Source organism: Pleurodeles waltl, chromosome 3_1, assembly GCF_031143425.1.
Source record: "Pleurodeles waltl isolate 20211129_DDA chromosome 3_1, aPleWal1.hap1.20221129, whole genome shotgun sequence".
Lineage (NCBI taxonomy): Eukaryota > Metazoa > Chordata > Amphibia > Caudata > Salamandridae > Pleurodeles > Pleurodeles waltl.
This window is the reverse complement of record NC_090440.1, coordinates 1,761,219,211-1,761,242,200: the sequence shown is the minus strand read 5'-3', so window position 1 is coordinate 1,761,242,200 and position 22,990 is coordinate 1,761,219,211. Positions and strand designations below refer to the sequence as shown.

The 22,990-nt window shown below is 45.0% G+C and overlaps 1 protein-coding gene across 10 annotated transcripts in view; it reads left to right on the top strand.

Moving 5' to 3' along the window:
• The window catches only part of ARMC8 (armadillo repeat containing 8), a 526,273-nt gene that overhangs the window by 445,027 nt on the left and 58,256 nt on the right, over positions 1-22,990 (top strand). For all 10 annotated transcript variants that reach the window (XM_069225737.1, XM_069225740.1, XM_069225739.1 and 7 more), the window contains exon 19: positions 9,683-9,778. In XM_069225737.1, coding sequence (XP_069081838.1) covers positions 9,683-9,778 — 96 coding nt within the window. The remainder of the gene's footprint in view (positions 1-9,682; positions 9,779-22,990) is intronic.

Below are 22,990 nucleotides of genomic sequence, written 5' to 3'. Positions count from 1 at the left end.
CAAAACTCACGAGAAGACCACAAAAGCCCAGGGGACGCCACCGCCAGCAGGCCATGGCTTAACCTGAAAAATAGGTGACCGACCATCAGCACCGAAAAAGGGCACGCATGTGTCGAAGTCATCCGACTCCGGTCGAGATACCGGCACACAGCAAACTTGAGCCCGAGACAGCGGGTCCGAGCAAGTTCGGCACCGAGAGAGCGGCACCGAAACAAGTCGGCACCGAGAGAGCGGGACGCCGAAAACAAAGAAGGTGTCGTCGGAGCCGAAAAAGGCTACCGAAAAGGTTTCTATTCCGAAACATCCAGCCTCTGAACCGAAATCAGGTTCCTGCACAGAGGAACAGGGACTGTCCTCCCAAATGCAAGGACATAAGTTCGGACAAGAACTACAGTCAATGGAGCCAGACTACACCCAGAGAAGGCTCCACATCCAAAAGGACACAGGGAAGATAAGTACTCTTCCCCCAATTAGGATGAAAAGAAGACTTGCCTTTCAAGAAAAGGACAAACAGCCACAGGCAAAGGTGGCAAAACAAACAACACCGCCACCATCCCCACCACCATCAACGCACACATCACCGGTAGCCACTCCACCACTGATGCAATCCCCAACTCATACAGGAATGAGTCAGGATGATCCCGACACAAGGGATCTTTATGATGCGCCAGTGTCAGATAACAGCCCAGACTGTTACCCAGCGAGGCCGTCGCCACCTGAGGACAGTACAGCTTACACACAGGTGGAGTCAAGAGCAGCTGCATTTCATAACCTTACCTTGCACGCAGAACCTATTGAGGATGACTTTTTGTTTAATACACTATCCTCCACTCATAGCCAATATCAAAGCTTACCTATGCTACCCGGAATGCTAAAACACTCCAAACAGGTGTTTCAGGAGCCTGTGAAGGGCAGGGCCATAACTCCAAGAGTAGAAAAAAAGTACAAGCCACTGCCAACAGACCCTGTATATATCACGCAGCAATTAACACCAGACTCTGTGGTAGTAGGGGCAGCTCGCAAGAGAGCAAACTCTCACACCTCAGGAGACGCTCCACCTCCAGACAAGGAGAGTCGCAAGTTCGACGCTGTTGGGAAAAGGGTTGCAGCACAAGCTGCCAACCAATGGCGTATTGCCAACTCACAGGCACTGCTGGCAAGATATGATTGGGCTCATTGGGACGAAATGCAACATTTCATTGAACACTTACCCAAGGAGTTCCAGAACAGGGCACAACAAGTGGTGGAAGAAGGACAAAGTATCTCAAATAATCAGATACGATCAGCAATGGATGCAGCAGATACAGCTGCTAGGACAGTAAATACAGCAGTAACCATAAGGAGACACGCATGGTTGCGTACGTCAGGATTCAAGCCGGAAATACAACAAGCCGTGCTTAATATGCCTTTTAACGGACAGCAGTTGTTTGGGCCGGAGGTGGACACTGCTATCGAAAAACGTAAAAAAGACACTGATACGGCCAAAGCCATGGGCGCACTCTACTCCCCACAGAGCAGAGGCACATTTCGCAAAACTCAGTTTAGAGGGGGGTTTCGAGGACAAACTATAGAACCCACAACCTCACAAACAAGGCCCACTTATCAGAGCCAATATCAGCGGGGAAGTTTTCGGGGACAATATAGAGGGGGACAATTCCAAAAGAGTAGAGGAAAGTTCCAAAGTCCCAAAACTCCTCAAAACAAGCAGTGACTTCCAAGTCACAAATCCCCAACACCTAACACCTGTGGGGGGAAGACTAACCAAGTTTTACAAACATTGGGAGGAAATAACTACAGACACTTGGGTCCTAGCAATTATACAGCATGGTTATTGCATAGAATTTCACAAATTCCCTCCAAACGTCCCACCGAAAACACACAATATGTCAAAACAACACATGGATCTTCTAGGACTAGAGGTCCAAACGTTGCTACAAAAAGGAGCAATAGAATTGGTACCAATTCAACAGAAAAGAACAGGAGTTTACTCTCTGTACTTTCTCATACCCAAAAAGGACAAGACTCTAAGACCCATATTAGATCTCAGAACATTAAATACCTACATCAAATCAGATCACTTTCAGATGGTGACATTACAGGACGTAATCCCACTGCTCAAACAACAAGACTACATGACAACACTAGACCTAAAGGATGCATACTTCCATATACCGATACATCCTTCACACAGAAAGTACTTAAGGTTTGTATTCCAAGGGGTACATTACCAATTCAAAGTGTTGCCATTCGGGATAACAACTGCGCCAAGAGTTTTTACAAAATGCCTGGCAGTAGTAGCTGCTCATATCAGAAGGCAGCAAATACATGTGTTCCCGTACCTAGACGATTGGTTAATCAAAACCAACACGCAAGAACGGTGTTCACAACACACAAAGTATGTCATAGAAACCCTCCACAAACTAGGTTTCTCACTCAACTACACAAAGTCACACCTTCAGCCGTGTCAAACACAGCAATACTTAGGGGCGACAATCAACACAACAAAAGGGATTGCCACTCCCAAGTCCGCAAAGGGTACAGGCATTTCACAATGTAATACAGGCCATGTATCCAAAACAAAAGATACAAGTCAAGATGGTGAGGAAACTACTAGGCATGATGTCCTCATGCATAGCCATTGTCCCAAACGCAAGATTGCACATGCGGCCCTTACAACAGTGCCTAGCATCACAATGGTCACAGGCACAGGGTCAACTTCTAGATCTAGTGTTGATAGACCGCCAAACATACACCTCGCTTCAATGGTGGAACAATATAAATTTAAACCAAGGGCGGCCTTTTCAAGACCCAGTGCCTTAATACGTAATAACGACAGATGCCTCCATGATAGGGTGGGGAGCACACCTCAACCAACACAGCATCCAAGGACAATGGGACACTCAGCAGAGACAGTTTCACATAAATCACTTAGAACTACTGGCAGTGTTTCTAGCGTTGAAAGAATTTCAACCTATAATAAGACACAAACACATTCTTGTCAAAACAGACAACATGACAACGATGTATTATCTGAACAAACAAGGAGGAACACACTCAACACAGTTGTGTCTCCTGGCACAAAGAATATGGCATTGGGCGATTCACAACCGCATTTGCCTAATAGCACAGTATATTCCAGGGATTCAGAATCAGTTAGCAGACAGTCTCTCTCGGGATCACCAGCAGATCCACGAATGGGAGATTCACCCACAAATACTAAACACCTACTTCCAAAGATGGGGAACACCACAAATAGACCTATTTGCAACAAAAGAAAACGCAAAATGCCAAAACTTCGCATCCAGATACCCACAGGATCAGTCTCAGGGCAATGCGTTATGGATGAGTTGGTCAGGGATATTTGCATATGCTTTTCCCCCTCTCCCACTCCTTCCATATCTGGTAAACAAATTGAGTCAAAACAAACTCAAACTCATACTAATAGCACCAACTTGGGCAAGACAACCCTGGTATACAACAATACTAGACCTCTCAGTAGTGCCTCATGTCAAACTACCAAACAAACCAGATTTGTTAACCCAACACAAACAGATCAGACACCCAAATCCAGCATCGCTGAATCTAGCAATTTGGCTCCTGAAGTCTTAGAATTCGGACATCTGGACCTCACACAAGAATGTATGGAGGTCATAAAAGAAGCTAGGAAACCAACCACAAGACATTGCTATGCAAATAAGTGGAAAAGATTTGTTTATTACTGCCATAATAAACAAATACAACCCTTACACGCATCTGCTAAAGACATCGTCAGCCACCTACTGCACTTACAAAAGTCAAAGCTAGCTTTTTCATCTATTAAATTCATCTCACCGCTATTTCAGCTTATCTGCAAATTACGCATTCAACATCACTATTTAGGATCCCAGTCATAAAGGCTTTTATGGAGGGTCTGAAAAGAATTATCCCACCAAGGACGCCACCAGTTCCTTCGTGGAACCTTAACATTGTCTTAACACGGCTCATGGGTCCACCGTTTGAACCCATGCACTCATGTGAGATACAATACTTAACATGGAAAGTAGCATTTCTAATTGCCATCACATCTCTAAGAAGAGTACGTGAGATACAAGCATTTACCATACAAGAACCCTTTATTCAAATACACAAGCATAAAGTAGTTTTACGAACAAATCCTAAGTTCTTACCAAAAGTCATATCACCGTTCCACTTGAATCAAACAGTGCAACTACCAGTGTTCTTTCCAGAGCCAGATTCTGTAGCTGAAAGAGCACTACATACATTTAGACATCAAAAGAGCGTTAATGTACTACATTGACAGAACAAAACAAATTCGAAAAACCAAACAGTTGTTTGTTGCTTTCCAAAAACCTCATACAGGAAACCCAATATCCAAACAAGGCATTGCTAGATGGATAGTTAGATGCATTCAAACCTGTTATCTCAAAGCAAAATGAGAACTGCCTATAACACCAAAGGCACACTCAACTAGAAAGAAAGGTGCTACCATGGCCTTTCTAGGAAACATTCCAATGACTGAAATATGTAAGGCAGCCACATGGTCTACGCCTCATACGTTTACCAAACACTACTGCGTGGACGTGTTAACCACACAACAAGCCACAGCAGTACTACGAACTTTGTTCCAAACAACTTCAACTCCTACAGTCTGGACCACCGCTTTTGGGGAGATAACTGCTTACTAGTCTATGCAAAGCATGTGTATCTGCAGCTACACATGCCATCGAACGGAAAATGTCACTTACCCAGTGTACATCTGTTCGTGGCATGGGACGCTGCAGATTCACATGCGCCCGCCCGCCTCCCCGGGAGTCTGTAGCCGTTTGAAGTTGATCTTGAACATTTGTAAATTTGTAAATATATCACTTTAAACCACATTATGTACATACATACTTACTCCATTGCATGGGCACTATTACCATAATACACAACTCCTACCTCACCCTCTGCGGGGAAAACAATCTAAGATGGAGTCGACGACAATGCGCAATGGAGCTGAAAGGGGAGGAGTCCCTCGATCTCGTGACTCGAAAAAGACTTCTTCGAAGAAAAACAACTTGTAACACTCCGAGCCCAACACTAGATGGCGGGATGTGCAAAGCATGTGAATCTGCAGCGTCCCATGCCACGAACAGATGTACACTGGGTAAGTGACATTTTTTATATATATATATATATATATATATATATATATATATATATATATATATATATATATATATATATATATATATATATATAGCCACTAGTGTCAATTACAGGATTCAAATTCAGTAATTCACTGCTAGGAAGCTGTTAACAATTGTTGCTACGTCATGGATGTATTCCAGGATGCTATGACAGGCCTCTCTGAGAGACTTTTAGAGCTGCATGGGCCACAGCTTCTGGAGGGGAGAGAAGGGATGTCATAGGGAGTGGTGAAGGTGGGTGACGTGGCCAAGTATTGTGGGTTTTTTTTCAATTCGGGACAGGGAAAAGAGGCCATGTTATGTATAGCTCCCCATTACTCCTCTGCCTAACAGTTAAAAGCAGAGGCTGATGATTTTGGGGGCCATACGAAATATATAGAAGGATAGATCTGTAACAGTGAATTACAGGGATGTTTTCACCGAGGGATCTAAGTGACATCAAATAGACAACAAGAGCAAAGCACACTGGTCTTGAAAGGTAGGCAGAAGGCTGGTGCTTCAGGCACAGGGCAAATGTTCTTGGCTTTCTTGGTGATTTCTCCTCACCTAGTTCGGAGACTTGCAGCCCTTGGTCTCCAGCTCTGGGTGCAGCAGCTAGAAGTCTTGGCGATTTTTTTTCTCCTGATGAACTTTGCTGTTGAACCAAGTGTGAGACTCATGCACCCACTTTTATAGTCCAAATCCAGATGCAAATGTGATTTAGTGTCTGGTTGTTTGAAGCTCAAGTTCTGGGTGTCAGTTCCTTTGACTGTTCTCTCTCCTCTGCCCTGTCTTTTTCCAAAGGAGCAGTCTGTCACAGTAGGAGTGGCTCCAGTTATGACTGATCCATAACTGAGGCCAAGGAATATACTGGGGATCAGACCTGGCTGTCAGCCTCCACTGAAATATGCCTCACACAGGTTGAAAGGCCTAAGACTTCCACTATAGCAAGATTTCTTGGTACATAGTACTAGTCTTATCAATCCCACCATCTCGATAACAATGGGCCCGGGCCCCACTGAGCAATAACTGTTCCTGGAATCAGAGTCCTTTGATGTGCACGGAGGATGCTCTCCTCCCCTTCCTCCAGTGTGCTCTCATCTCCAGTCTGAAGAATGTCAGCAATCCATATCTCCTCTCTGGGTGTTGCAGTCTTCATCTCCACTATACTTTCCAGGCCCTGGACATCCAAAATGTAACTCACAGGACTCCATGTTATTTATGTACCATCCACAGGCATACATCGCTCCCAGAATCCAAACACAAGTATCACATGCTGTCTGGCTTCAATCACAAACGATGCAGGCCAAGAGTGAATGAAGTACACAGCCATGGGCCTTTACATGAGTTGGGACAGTAGGCACCACTCCTGTGGCACAGACTATTCACACTACTGATTCCTACTAAACACTAAATGGGCATTCCCCCACAGCGCTTGTGTCACTTATCTCCAGATAAGGGCGGTAACTCACTACCATTCGTGAGGGTATCGCTTGGTGCGCCTCTCCCTGTTTAACAGGACTGCATCACCATGAGACAAACCTAGGTCCTGACTAACAATTATGATCCTTGTTCTTCCATGACCAAAATTCAGTACCAAGGATCCAGTTATCATGCAGCTGGGACACTCGGGGCCGAGGTGGACATCTGTCACCATGCATGGAACTTTTTTGTTCCAACATGTACTTTTTCTTTGAGGGGAAAACATTTTTTCCTTGTAAAGAAAACCCTTCTCATACATCCTCACCAAATGTAGGGATAGGGAGGGTGGAATCACATCCCCTTCTCTCCATGGACAAGAGTTACCCTTTATTGGTGTAAATTTGTTGTCTGCAAAGGCAGTGTGCTACCACACCATGCATATTCATCTGTACTTCACTCCACGCCACTGTATTCAGCATCAATGCACTCTGCACTTTACTCCACTCTACGCCTCTCTACTTTGCACCGCTCACTGAATTCCAGTTCATTCTACGCCACTCTAGTATCCAGCACTGCACTCTACGCCACTGTAATCTAGGCCACTCCACTTTACTCTGCACAACTTAAATGTACGCCACTATGCAGCACTACACTCTATGCCACTGCACTCTTTGCCAATGCACTCTATGCCCCTGCAGTCTACACCTGTCCAATATATGCTGCACCACTGCTTTCTACCCTCTGGCCACTCTACACCACTCAACTCTACCCTGCACCACTCCACTCTGTGCCTTTTCTGTGTATCCTGATAGAATATACTGTGTGCCACTTCACTCTATGCCACTTTACTCTAAACCACTGCACTCTACACCACTGCACTCTACGAAATTCTGCCCTACAACACTGCGCTCTGCTGTACTATATTCTACTGTGCACCGTTTCGTGCCACGGAGCTCTGTGCTACTCTACTCTGCACTGCTGCACTCTATGCCAGTGCACTCTACGCCACTCTACTTTGCATCAGTGCACTCCATGCCGCTCCATTCTGCACCACTCTGTACCACTGCACTCTGCCACTCTACTCTGCACTGCTCCACACCACTGCACTTTATTGTGCATCACTCTAATCTACACCATTGCATTCAAAGATGCTGCATTGTACACGCTGAATTCTATGCTGCTGCACTCTACCCACTGCACTGTAAGCCACTGTACTCTACAACACTCTACGCCAATGTACTCTACACCAGTCTATTCATTGCCACTCCAGGCCATTGCACTCTACTCTGCACCATTGTACCCAACGCCACTGCCCTCTATGACACTTTACACCTCTGCACTTGACGACCCTCGACTCTGCAACACTGCACTCTACATCACTCTACTCAGCAGGCTGTAGTCTATGCCAGGGAACACTACACCACTGTACTCTGCCACTCTGATCTGCATTACTCCCCTCTATGCCACTGCACTCTACAGCAATGGTTCCCAACCTGTGGTCCGGGGACCCCTGGGGGTCCGTGAAGCCTCCTCAGGGGGTCCGCGACTGCTTAGAAAATTAAATAATATTATCAGAATAGGTCCCCATCATTCAGTAATGACTCAATGAGGGGTCCCCGAATTCCAATAATGATTAAGTGGGGGTCCCCGGGTTCCAGTAATGATAAAGTGGGGGTCCACAGAAGCCAAAACGTTGGGAACCACTGCTCTACAGCACTCCACTCGTCTCAATGTCACTACACTCTACGGCACTATATTTTAACCTGCATCACTCTACACTGCTGCACTCCATGCCAGTCTGCTCTGCACCACTCCACTCTTCGCCACTAAATTTCTCCTATTCAACACTTTAATCTGTGCAACTGCATTCTACGATGCTCCATTGTATGCCGCTGAATTCTCTGCCGCTGTATTCTCCAACATGCTACGCCAATGCACTCTACTCTACTCCACGCCATTTCACTCTACCCCTCTCCACCCAGCCACTCCATTATACAGCACTCTATGGCACTCCACTCTGGGACACTCTACTCTTCGCTATTCCACTCTACAACAGTCCACGCCACTCTCCTGTACTCCACTTTTAGCCATGCTGAACAGCAGACACGCTGGTGTACAACATGGCTAAACCACATTGGCAAAACCAATAGTTCTTGCATATGCGAGGTTTGTTTGGTTTGCCAAAGCGTGTTCTGTTTTCTCAGAAGATGTATTGTAGAGCAGTTAATGGTTTATTTTCGTCTAGTTACTGTAGCAAAATTCCTAATAGTTACATTGTTTATATTATTTTTTTGGACAGGAGGGGACTGAGCAAGGGTTGGTGCTGACTGTTTTGTAAGGTCAAAGTGACCTCATATTTGCTGTTTTGTCAGATCCTTTATTCTAATATTGACTTGGGTATAACTTTAGTTAAAATATAACATCCTCTTTGGAAGGTATGGTCTCATTCTTGACAGGCACAGATGCAGTGGCAAACTTTGCTTCATGGCGTGTGTGTGTGTGTTCACACTTCCCCATTTGTGTAAATAACAGACGATGCTCATGCCCATGTTAATAGTAATTAATTTATTGATCTTTGAATGTGAAATGTGGTGTTATCCTTCTTGTTATTCTAAACTTCTTTCAAGGTGCTTCAATGAATATTACATTATTTCTATAGTACAACTCTCCATTATCAGTTATTGTGATTTAGCAGACAACTTTGACAGTGGGGCATTAAAAAACAGAAATATACATTTTTTTAAAGTTACCCAATTTCTGGTGCTCCTCTTGTTTTGATCACCAAGGAGTGTAATTTCAAAACGAATGCACAACCAAATGCTTCTGCAGTTAAAAGGAAATGGTGGGCCACAAACCTACACGTCTGGCACCTTTTTCACAGGTTTTAACTGATTCTTGTTATGTTTGGGAAATTTCCACATTACGATGATTAATGACATTTGTATTCATATTATTTACTGCACTTCACCAGACTTTTCCTCCTCACCTGGTACGAAGAGTAGACTATAGGAGATGAGGTGGTTTGCATGATTTTCTCAATCTATAGCAAATCAGCTTGCAAATATATATTTTCATTTTTTTCTCCTATTTAGACACTATGTATACTTGCCAACATTGCAGATGGGACAACAGCAAAAGAGCTTATCATGACCAATGATGATATCTTGCAGAAAATCAAGTATTATATGGTAAGGATTTTTCTGTATATGGACTCTGTAGAAAAGAAAGTGGATGGTCTTTTGGCTGCAAAGATGATTTTCCCTCAGTAATTTGAAACTCTTTGAAACGTGAATGTTTGTAGAGCTGCTTGAACAAGTGAGCTGTATTGAAAATCCTGTTGTGTATAGACTATGTGACAAATTTGTAACCATTCTGAACATATATATGTTCTCATATCTGTTTGTGGATATCTGAGCAGTTAGATAAGGTATGCCATCGGTTCAATTTTAAATGAAAAGTAAAAAAAAAAATCCTCCACAATATGTTAAGACCCAGCTGCTCAAAACTTGTGCCTTTTCAATGTCTCATTCAATCAGCAATTATTTGTGATAAGCAGTTCTACAATTTAGAATCAAAATGATTAAATATGTTTCTTCATTATAAAATAAGTTCCAGTTTCACGAATAACAGCAATACAACTTGAGAGATAAATGTACACTATAGAATTATAATACAAACTAACACAACCAATTATGATTGTCCTATGACTACAAATAGTTTCTGTATAGATGTTGAAATTTACGGATGAAGTTAATGTACAATGAAAAAGGTTAACACAAGTGAGTTACCACAGTACACATTTGATGGTTTCCAGATGTGCAGACAACATTGACCTTTCAAGGAATTACTACTCTTAGGAGGTGGTCTGCCTAGTTGTATTCGCCTGTTTGGACAGGAATGCCGCCTACATGGTAAAGAGGCTTGTCCTCTTACCCTGGCTCCCCTACCTGATGTGAAACTGGTATCCTGACTTTGTCTGTCCTGTTAACTTACATAGCATTGAACATAGTCTACTGACCTCTCTTGGAAAGTTTGGCTGTTAGATGAACCCCAGAACTGGGTACTGACATTCTGTGAATGTGTGTAAAGAGCAATAATGTGCAGTGCGTGTATAGCACATGCATAATAGGATTCCGTATGTGGGATGAGACTGAGTGCTGGGACCAGTGGGCTCTATCTTGGGTGGCCCGGGTTCAGCGTTGCACAAGATGGAGGGTGATACAACTTCCCCAGACAGTGGAAGTTCATTCACTGCATTCCTCTGGCTGGGGAAATAAAGATCAAGACACTGAAATGAGGGTGGATGGAGAAAGGGTCATAAACACTTTAAGAAAGGGCTGGTGATTATTTCTTTTTGAACACTGCCATTTGGTAGATGGAAAAGGGTGAGGGGTGGGACTGCAGTTTCTCTTGCTCGTGGTGAGGACGTTTCTAGGCAGGGCCTGTCTTTTTGTCTGAGCCTGACTACTGCTTCAGGAAAGACGACATCCAGGTACAGAGGTGTCACACTTCATTGTACTATTGTTAAGGATACTCTTTCTTGAAGCTTGTCCCATTGCTTTGAGAGCTATCATGGTGCACAAAGGATGTGTCTGAGGAACAGCCTGAAAATGACAACCACCCCATATTGGGTCTGAAACCTTTGAAATTGGTCCACATCCCCTGCCCGCAATAAGTGTATTAAAGTGGGATCCAAACAACCCTATTTTTCCCAGATCCAAGTTGTTCTGGTCTAAAGTTCTATACAGAGCACTCAAAATATTGCTATGTGATCAGGACTGTTGTCTGCTTTACAGCAAGCCCTTCAGAGGTGAGGAAGCATCACATGAACTGTGCACAACGTATTGGAGAAGCTTAAATACCACTTACTGTCTAGTAACCTGCACTCGCCTTGTAGGAGGAGAAACTGCTGAGGAGAAGCCAGCTGTGTTCCCAGTACGTGTAACACCCAGAAGTTGCTGGTAATCCTTGGGAGTGAAGCCTGACCTGACCCTTTCAAGAGAGGGCAATCTAGGGGTCAAGTAATAGAAGTAATCGTGTACTACCCGACGCTCCTGCAATGCCTGAAAGCCCTGTGCTGCTGCTTGACTCCAAGCAAATTCGGTGAAGGAGCTTACTTCCCTTCCGAAACCTGATCTTGGCCTGAAGGCTGCATCTGCCAGACAAGCATCCTGTAAGATACTGGTTCAGAGAGCGCAACTGCTCACAACCAGCACCAATAAAATCCTGCCCGAGGCCTCATCTTCCAGGACTGGCTCCTCCAGAGCAGCTATCCTGCGCAATGGTCCAAGTGAACCCACTGTGACGTGTCAGCAGAGCTGCCCTAAAAACTGTAGTCAAGAGAGCGCCTAGCAGCACTGCATGACCACAGTACCACGAGGTAGGTAGCAGGGCCTCATGTGACAGACTGACTGAGACCTGAAAAGTGGACTATGTTGACCAAGAGATCTGAAGCAGTTGCTAGGTATAATAGCAATTAGCTCTATTGGGATCAAGAACTCTAGGAACAGAAGGAAATTGGCAGTAGAAATATAATCCAGACCAATCACGTTTCCCCAACCAGAGCTGACTACAGTGACAGATTCTGAAGTATACAAAAAAGTTATGGATGGAATGCCTGAAACATTCTCAGCCGTTAATAATTACTCTGACCCCATCCCAATCCATCCTTATTTTGCACACCGTGTCTCCTCATTTTGGACCCAGCAATATGCAAATCAGGCTTGACCCTGCTCTAGTTGGAACAGTCCAGAACAAACTGCTAAGCCAGGGCCTAGCTGAACATGAACACAAGCAATCTTGGACAAGTTTTGCATCTGCATACAAGGCACTCTGTCTTCCATTCTTCCAACCTAGTCAAAGCCTCATACCTGTACATCTTGGCGTTCCAATTTGCCTGCTGTTCCCTGCTCGTGGAGAAGTTGCTTTCTGAACCCAGCTGAAGCAAGAGACTCTAAGGGTCAGTTGGCCCTGGAACTGACTGAAGACTGCTTCTTGTCATGCGTTAACTGTTTCTGAGGGCTTTACTGGTTACCCTGACTGGTTCCCTGTCGCAGCTGGTCCCCCAGAGTCTCACACTGATAATTACACAAGTTTTTCTTGAAAATGTTTCTAAGTGTCATATTCGTTGAATTTGCCAAAGCTTGTGGTTAAGTAAAAAAGTGCATGTTCCCTTATGAAATCTGTATCTCCAGAATCCTCCTGTGCATCTTTTTCTTTTTGGTGTCAAAATTATATAAAAATACAACGTATTTTCATAAATTGGTGTCTGATTTCTTGAGTGTTTCATATATTTCTTCCGCAGTTGTTTTGGTGCTGTTTAAATGCTTTAAACTTGTTCTTTAATGTAAGCCTGACTGCTCAGAGCCACAGCTACCCTGCCATCAAGCTAAGGTGTTCACCGATGTAACCTACTGGTTCTCAAGGGGTTGGTAAATGTATTACGCAGTGAGGTCATCCAACCATACAGCATACTACAACCCTTTTCCTCTCATTGGTGCCCTGTGGTGGGATTCAGAACTTTTAGCAGTTCCACTCAGTTGTTGGGAGAATGAGACCTCTGAGAATTTGCCAACGGTGACACCTACAAGAAAGTTCTTGTCTCCCTAACAGTTGTTTAGTTTGGTCACCTCCCGAAGTACTGTTTCCAAGGGATTGCTAAACTTTTCAAGTAGGTGAGAAAAGTTAAGGCAGTCGTGACAAAGTTTCCCAAAAGTTTCAAAAAGTTTGAAAAGTTTCAGCAAAGCTTTGAAAAATTGTGAAGAGTCACTTCTACAGCAAGGGAACTTAGGGCTTGACATAGCAGATCAGCAGCAGCCTTAAGAGATATGCGCTGAGGACACTTTGCAGGGCCAGGAAGGTTAACATGAGGGCTATGGCCAGAAAGAATGAGATGGTTAAGGCACTCGGAGCTTGGGAGGAAGCCTACAAAGTACCTCCAGTCCTGGATAAGAAATTACCTCAAGGCAGTGGGGAAGAAGATAAAGTGGAGGAGGATGGCAGAAGTGCCATTGAGGAAACCAGTGGGGCATGTGGGACACTTGCTCCCAACACCAGACCAAGCTCAGCAGCCTAAGAGGCTCCATCATTAGCCAAAGGTTGCCCAGGAGGACATGCCAGATTTGGGCCTTGAAGAGAGGGTCATAACACTGGCGGAAAGATAACTGCCCCTTGAAGAAAGGAGGACCAAGCTGGGCCTAGAGATCAGAGAGGATGGTGGCAGCAGAAGAACATCTGATGTATCTGACCGATGTACCCAATAAGTTGGATTGCCTAAAGGGATCATCCCTAGTTATGCCCAGTGGGATGATTTAAGTAGGTGGCTGGCCTTGTGTCTCAAGATGAAGTTGAGTGCACAACACTGGGGGGACACTACTGTGTAAGTTAGTGCCAGTAATTGGTAGGGACAGACTACTCACACTTAAGTATGAGATAGCAGAGTTCTACCCACACATGAAGCTGCACTTTTTTAACTCTTTGGACTTAGTCCTGAAGAGTACAGCCAGGCAGAAACTCAGGACAACACAAAAAGGGGCAACACGTACCTGAGTTGACTTAATTGACACTAAAGCCACTGGAAGGGTAGAAAAGTGGACACTTTTGAAGGGCTCAATAACCTAATTTTTAAGGAGCAAATGTTAACGAACTGTAGAGGGAACTGGGCAAGACAGCTGATGAGTGGGTTCGTACCAGGGTCCCCAAGAACTCCAAAAGAGAGGAGGTCAAATGCCCCTTCAGGGGAAAGGGTGGAGTAAGTATACAAAAAAAGACTCCCCAAAGAGTCCCCAACAGATGCCAAAGGGTGGAGCCCAAAGTAGTTTCCAGGCAAGCTCGCAGCACGTTATTTAGCAGCATCTTGCCTGCTAAGAAATACTGGTACTGTTCAATTAAAATGATAGTCAGTGTGTTGGACTTGGCCCTTTTTACATGGTCATCCCCAAACTTTTTGCCTTTCTCCTCCTATTTTTTCTGACCTCTTGTTGTTGGCTCTAGGACTCTGAGCACTTTATCACCGCAGATCAGTGCTAAAGTCCGTGGCCTCTCTCTTCTTAAGTTGGTATGATTGTCGTACAACTAATAGGCCCATTTAATTTACCTGTAAGTCCCTTGTAAAGTGGGTATCCAGTTCACTGCCACAGGGACCTGGCATCTAAATTTACTTGTCAGGCCTGAAACTCCCCTTTTACTACATGTAAGTCACCCCTAAGGTAGGCCATAGTTAGCCCTGTGGGCAGGGTGCTGTGTATAAAGAAAGCAGGACATGTGCCTGGTTGTGTGGTCTGTCCTGGTAGTGACAAACAGCCCATTTGGTTTCTCACTGCTGTGAGTGCTGCCCTTCTCATAGGATTGCATTGGAAGTGCCCTACCTTATGTCTAGGTGATATTGTGTGATCAATGAGGGGTAGCGTAGGCATTTTTGGTATGGTTGTCGTGGTAGTGAGAAATGTTGCTTACTGGAGTAGGTAGATTTTTTTATTACCATTATAGAAATGCCACTTTAAGAAAGTGGACATTTCTCTGTGCTGATGATTCTGGTGTTTTGCAGCTTGACTCCAATCCACGTCTGGGGCAGAGTGACAGCTGGGCTTTTTGCATACTTTTCAGACAGCCTGTAGAAAGGGAGAGTGGAGGTGTCACAGAAGGTCATCTGCATATTGAATGGTCTTCCTGGGTTGAGAGAGGGTGAGGCGGGGCTAACCTTCATTTGTACAGGCTGTGCCCTGGTCTCACACAAAGGGCTTGCTTTACCCCCTCCCTTCCCCCACTGATCTCTGGAACCTGTACTGTAGGAGAGAGGGGACACTCCTGGAACCAGTTAGTACTGGTTGGAACCTCTTCTCCCCCTTTTGTGGGCACTGCGCAAAAGGAGTTTAAGTTCAGGGGATTTTCCCCATATTGGATTGACACTAGTGGACTACTGAACTGGACACAGGATGCTGCTGGATGGACTCGCTAGGAACCGCCTTTGGACTGTTGCTGTTGTGCTGATCTGTGATCTGCTGGTTAACTGAGAGGAACTGCCTGCAAACCTTTGTTCTGGCCTGTTGGATTGGGCCCTGCCGCCCTGTACTCCATTTTGCTGTCTCCAAGGGTTGGGTGCTGTGTCCCCTGTTCCCCTGCAATTTTAATTCTTAAAGTGCTGGTAGGGCGCTTGACTTTTAGTTTTCCCTGGGCATGAGGAGTGCTTAATATTATGGGGAGGCACCTGGAGAGCGTGACCACATCATCCTTCATTTTGGCCTGTTTGGTTTAGGTGGTATGTCGTACTCACCAGTTCTGGGAGGGACATGTCAGGGTCTGTAAGTAGAAGAACAGTGCATGGTGGGTTCATGATTTCCCAGATGGGAGTGCCTTATTGCTATGTGCATTTTCCTCGTGTAGGACCTTATACCATTTGGAGAATGGATTTCATGATGAGGTCATGGCCTCTATGCTGATGTGATCTCTCTGCCATGAGCATTTCTGGTGATGTTTCATCTTATGTGCAACCATGATGATGTTTTGGCAGTTATGATGATGTGGTTACTATGGCATGTGCATTTTTAGTAACATGTGTTTACTAAGATATACGTTTTTGGTAAAAATGATGACCTGACTACTGCTTGTCTTGCAGAATAACCAGTAACCTTTGTTTTCCTGACTACTGCTTATTTTTTGAAGAGTACTAATAACTGTGTGATGTCCTGAAAACTGCTTGTGTAGCAGGGTATTACTGATACATGTTGTGTTTGGTCTAATGATGTTTTATGCAAGACAGTTAATTTTTATATAACTTGGTGGTGTGTTTCCTTTGTGGTGTATTTAATGCATCACATGTTGTGCAAACGCTTTAAACATTGCCTCTGGGATAAGCCGGACTGCTTGTGCCAAGCTACCAAGGGAGTGAGCAGGGGTTTTCTTGGGTGTGTAACTCCCTCACCCTGACTAGAGTGGATGGGTTCTACCTGGCTTAGGTGCATACCCTAGCCAACCAGAAACCTCTTTTCTAACACAATAGTTAGGTTTTTTTAATTTTACAATTTGTGTTGCAATGATATGGCTGCCATGTTTAGGTGGTGCTTCTTTTCTTCTGTTTATTTTTGTATTGTCTTGTCTTTTTAAAATAATGTACTTATTTTTTGCAGACTCAGTCAGTATTTCTGCTAGGTGTTTGTCTTAAAGCTTTTTTTATGGAATGGAATAAAATGTGCATTTTTAAGGAAAACTGGTCAACATTTTAAATCCATAAAATGTAACATTTCTACATTTAGAAATAGTACCAGAATTTACAGTCTACTTAAACTGTATAGGACATGTGAGGTAAACATCATTGCAGTTGTATATTACTTCTAATAACACATACATGAAACTTATGAAGACAGTGTAGTGAACTGAAAATAGTAGGGAAGACTAACTTTGAACAACAACACAGACGAACAATGACAGAGATCAGAAACATCAAGGACCCAATGGAAGAGAGCGATGAGAAGAAACAACTAATGCATACAGGATCCATGAAAGTTATTTTGTTGGAGACAAAATGTGTCTTTGAGCAATTTGTATAACAGGATTTGCACAGGCCTTGCTGTCCTAGACAGAGGGTGATTCGGGCTCACTTACAGGAAACTTACATAGTACCAAGCAGGGACGCTACCTGCATCACAAAGGCACTCTATCTAAACATTTGTTTATGTTTATTGAGGCCTGATAAGGAGGATGAGGCAGCCGTAAACCAGCAGAGAACTCTCCGTGTTGTGTTTAGTGCAGTATCTGAGGGTCTCATTTTTAGTGGAATTATTGGCCCTTTCAGCTGTGAAGGCTGTGTAATAGTTGCCTTTTGTTCTCTTGTTTAGGCAGCACACAAGTGCGCACTTAAGAGGGAACATAGGTCCCTTCCTAATGTCTCCGTAAGTCACCAGCCTTTGGGTTTTAGTACTGGCTGAATGGTTATTAGAAATTTCTCAACTGTTTACATGCCAAGTCCCGCATACCTCAGAAAGCCATTGGGTCTGCAACCGGTGGCTCTATCAATCAGTCCTCGGCTCTGTTTAACCCAAGTCCTCGTACTCTTTATAGCTGTTTTGTAGAGAGAGGAGGGAAACTCCTGCTCAGCTTCTCATATCATCGCTCGGGAATACCAGCAAGGATTTTTTTGCAGAAGCCATGGAAGGTATGCAAATTTGGCTATTTTCTTTCCTTCCATTCCTGATTTGTATGAGGGCAGATGGAAATGAAGTTCTGACCATTGCAAGTAGTCCTGTAGCGTTTTAGATAGGAGAAATTCCAGTTCTCTGTTCAGATAGCATGTCTTAATAAAATATAATGTGATGTCTGGAAGTGATATGGGGATCTTGCACAAACCATTAACATTTCCATTCAAAATGCTCATTTTATAAGACCTAATCAAGGCATATTCACGCTCTTAAGATTTATTACTCTCATGTTGGCATACAGCCATGCCTGGTTTGTATGTTTCATGTATGTATTATGAGGAAAGCCCTACCATACACAACAGGATACTTGACTTAATAGTCACAGGTGCACACAACACCACTATATCGGGGAAAATGTTTAGGAAAGTTTAGGGAGAAAAAGACTTTAGGTCACCTAATGATTCTCTGGGAGCATATGGTGGTCTAAAATTTGATTTGGTGGAATACTTCGAAGCTTTTCTGGGGTTTGGATTCAGAAGTATTATGGAAAAGTGTTTATTGCTCACAAAGGGCAAGACATTGTAATGTGGTTACACCACAGGCTGTTAGACATGGTGCTGCTTCATGAAAGAGATGTACAAATTACAGCACAATGGAAAGTGTAATACGGAAGACATTAGGGATCTGTTGCTAGAGGTGGAGAATAGAAGGACAGAGAACTATAAACAAATAGACAAGATACATGGAAAGTGAGCTGAAGTTTTAGAGCATGAACTAATACAAGTACCAGTGTTTGATGGAGGAGGAGTTATTGAGGCACCTTAGTCCTCTGTTGCTTTTTCTCTTAACCGTGGCCAGAAAAAAGAAATCATAACGAAGTGCATGCATGTGTTAGTTTACATACCCATAAAAGGACCACTCATTATCGACTATATATGAAAAGCTGGCTTTGGTTGGTGGGCATTGTGTTTAACTAAACTCTGCATACCACCAACTAGTGTTAGGTAAAGATGGCTTTTGTACCCTGATGGTTTAAAAATTTGGAAGAATGCCTTATGCATGTATTGGCCTCAGCTGCTGCAGATATCCATTGACTGATGTGAAACTTATATAAACGAATGAAAGTTATGCTAACATTTCAGGGTAGTATATTGATAGAATGAAAGGTAATGTAAGTCACGTTTTAAAGCAAAACTGTTTGAGATTGTCCAAATTAAAGTTTTTCAATTCAGAATTGAAATAGTTGGGACAATTAATTTCTACAAAAAGGATAACATTCAAAGCAAGTTTGCCTAAAGTGATGAAATGAGCTCTGGTACCTAATTATTGTGTACAAATGTTGTCCAAGTTTGTTGGATATTTTACTTCCTATGTGCCTTTTACACAATTTCTAAAGCAAGGGCTGTATATCTTTGGGATGTTGAGTAAATGAAACCGTTTAATGTCATAAAGGGGAGAAATATTTAAGGCCCCTATATTGCAGCTCTTGTACAGTGGTTGCTATTACATATACATGTATGTTAGTTCACATGGAGTGGGTGTAGCCTTAGCTCAGAAGGGAAACAAGTAGAATACTATAGCTTTTGCTTATTGTACTTTGTGACCTAAGAAGGACAAAATTCCAATACAGAAAAATAATTGCTGGCCTGTACTGGGGCGGTCTGGAATTGTTAACCTTAAGATTTGAGACCTATATTCACACTGAGGAAAAGACCACACACAACTGAATGGATGTTCATTCTACATTTATACCAAAGTTGTCTCAATCTGATAGAGAATTCTAGCTGCAGATTCCTTGCCTTTGAATTCTCCCCAGCCATCAGACTGGATCCAGAAGATTTTTCGTGAGCAGTACCCCTGCACGCCAGTAGGTGGCGTCGATTGGCTCGGTGTCCGTCCTTAGCATCGTCTGCGCCGGAAATTATGTTGCGGTTCCTATATGAACGCCACCCAGGCACACCGATTTCATTTCTTTTCTTTCCGCTCCAGCCAGTGCAGAGAAAAAGTGCTACCCTTCAGTCATTTTTTGACTGCCCTTCTTTGACTTTGTCAAACTTTTTTGAGGTTTCTTCCAGTTGAAAAGTTGTCACGTGAGATGGGTTTTAAGCCCCATGGATCCTGTCATCAGGCGATGTTGGTGATGGATTCGCGCCTCGTCGTCTTGTGGTGTCTGGAGTACGACAATGACCCAAAGTCATGCTCCAAGTGCCAGGCCATGCATCTGGAGGGTTTGAGGGAGCGGACCCTAAAGCTGATGGCAGCCCGGGATGTGACGCCGCTCAGGTCGAGGTCCTGGTTTGAGAGGTAGGACATGGAACCGGTTGCGAAGTCCCAGGTTGTTGTCCCACTCCAAGTCCTTGGGTGATTGGGTAAGTCGAAACAGTCTTCAGTTTCTCCTCATCCATCGGCCAAAGTGAAGAGCATCGTCATTCAATCAATCAATCAATCAAATTATTTCTTAAGCGTACTACTCACCCGGTAGGGTCTCAAGGTGCTGGGAGGGGGCGGTTACTGCTTGAAAAGCCATGTTTTTAGGTGCTTTCTGAAGTTTAGGAGGTCCTGGGTCTTGCATAGTTTGGTGGGGAAGGGAGTTCCATCTCTTGCCGGCGAGGTGGGAGAAGGATCTGCCACCAGAGGTGGTGCGTTGGATGCGGGGGACTGTAGCGAAGGCTAGGTCGGCAGAGGGGAGCTGGCGAGTTGATATGTGCAAGTTTACTTGTTCGTTGAGGTAGGCCGGTCCAGTGTCTTGGAGGGCTTTGTGAGCGTGGACGAGGACTTTCCAGGCCTTGTTCTTCTGAACCCGGCGCCTTGGCTGATTCTGTGCCTTCTTGAGTTTCTGGGACCCAGAGCGACCCCTGTCCAATTGAAAGAACTTTGAGGCCATTTTGCTCTTTTTTGGCCAGCCCAACTCTGCAGCGCAATTTGGGGCCCTGTGGGGTATGACGGGCCCCATTTCATGCCCGCGGCTTCGGCGCCAGTGGGCTCCCAGTTATCTAGTGCTGGATCTGGCCGGCGTCTGTCGTACCACCTCGACCTCCCCTGGCACCTGTCCCGGAGCCAGAGGGGCATCACCCGATGCCGGCTCCAACACCGGCAGGAGCTTTGCCTCCTAGCTTGGCCCCTGAGCCCTATTCTGCTGGACTAGGCCCCTGGGAAGATTGGTGTGGGCTGGGGAAGGGGGAGGTGGTTTGCTGGATCCTTTAAAATCCCAGCCCTAATAAGAGGAAATGGACTGGCGTGATGACTTGGGTGTAGCCAGTGGACTGGATACATCTCCAGATACTGCTATGTTTTCTCTCCCTACCCTGGCTACAGAGAAGGGAGCCTCTTATTCAGTGGGGGTGATGAGGCTTGCTGGTGTCCTGGACCTTTAGCTACTGGAGGAAGTTGGCCTGGTGTGTGGTGGGTACCTGAGGTACTTACACTTTATACCAGGTCCAGGTATCCCCTATTAGTGTAGTGTAGGCAGTGTCTAGAAGCCAGGCTCTCTAGAGGTAGCTGTGGATGAGCAGCCAAGGCTTATCTAGGAGACATGCAAAGCTCATGCGGTACCACTGTAGTCACACAGCACTTACACACATGAAAGAAAACTCTGTGTTACAAAAATAAAGGTACTTCATGTTAGTGGTACAATACCAAAAAGTACTAGAGAGGCAACCCTCCAATAGGATGTAAGTAACACACTAGATATGTGCACTAGTTATTAGCAATAGGCATAACAAGTGATAGCAAATAGTGCAAATGCAGATAGACAATAGTGACCATAGGGGGAGCCCAAACCATATACTTAAAAAAGTGAATATGAACACAGGACCCCCACCTAGATAAGTGGAATGTGTGGAGGGGAGCTGGGGGTACTAGGAAACCCCAGAGGTAAGTACCACAGCGCCCCCTAGTAACCAGGAGGAAAGGAGTAAATTACTAGATTTTCCCCAAACTACCCAAAAGGAAGAAAATGAAGAAAATGCAATACCCAGACCACACTGCAAGAAACCAGAGGTGGATTCCTGAAGCAGAAGAAGGGGACAAGCCCAGAAGTCACAGAAGAGTCCAGGAGGAGTAGGAGCTACTACCCACCCAGCTGTGGATGCAGGTGTTGGTCGATGGTAGGATGAAGACGGTCAGAAATGCAGCCCTGGAGCAGGTGAAGAGTTCATGGAGGATGCAGTCGACGCCCCATGCCGGATGGATGATTGTAGTCGGTCAGTGGCATTGAAGAGGCACCATCAAGCCTTGCCAAAGGCAGAAGTAGCGGTGAAGCAAATGTTGAGCTGCCGGGGACCAGCAAGGTCCAGGAGGACTCAGCCCAGGGGTGGAGCCCTAGGAGGACCCTCAGCAAGGTAGAGAGTCCAAGGAAGAAGGAGCCCCCACAGGAGACCCACTGGACGAGGAACCAGGAGTCACAGAGGAGCCCACACAGCACTACTGGTAAAAGGGTCCCACGCTGCAGGAGAAGCACGCAGAGGGCTGTGCGTCGCTGGAAGGAGTGCTGGTGCTACACAGAGCCTGAAGATCCCTTGAAGGAGATGCCAACAAGCCTTGGCAGCTTCAAGAGACACGGTGCATGGTGTTACTGTCCTACATGGGAAGGCAAGGGCTTACACTTACCAAAGATGGACAGCTGATAGAGAGGACCAAGAGGATTACTCCGAACCACCACCTGTGATGCAGGATCCACACAGCTCAGGATGAGTTGAGATCCATGCAGCTGATCATCGTTGAAGTTGGTGCCTGCGGATGCAGGGGAGTGACTCCTTCACTCCAAGGGAGATTCCTTCTTCCTTCTCGGGCAGACTGAAGACTTGTCGCCCCCAGAAGATGCGCAACCAGGGAAATGTTACAGAACCTGGAAGAAGCTGTGGAAATAATGTTGCAAGCAGAGTCTTCGCCGTGGATGCAGATTGTCGGTTCCTGGAGGGTCCAGTCGTGGTTCCAGTGACTAGAAGTCAAAGTAGAGGTTCCAGAGGAGTACTGCTGGAATCTTGAAAGTCAAATCTGAGGACTCACCCAAAAGAGAGAGACTAAATAGCCCTGAAAGGGGGCTGACCACCTATCAGGAGGGGGTTCTGACATTACCTGCCTGACCTGGCCACTCAGATGCTCCCAGAGGTCCCTGCCAACCTTTGATTCAAGATGGCAGAACCCATGAACCCTCTGGAGGAGCTCTGGGCATCACCCCTGGAGTGGTGATGGTCAGGGGAGTGGTCACTCACCTTTCCATTGCCCAGTTTTGCGCCAGAGCAGGGACTGGAGGTCCCTGAACGGGTG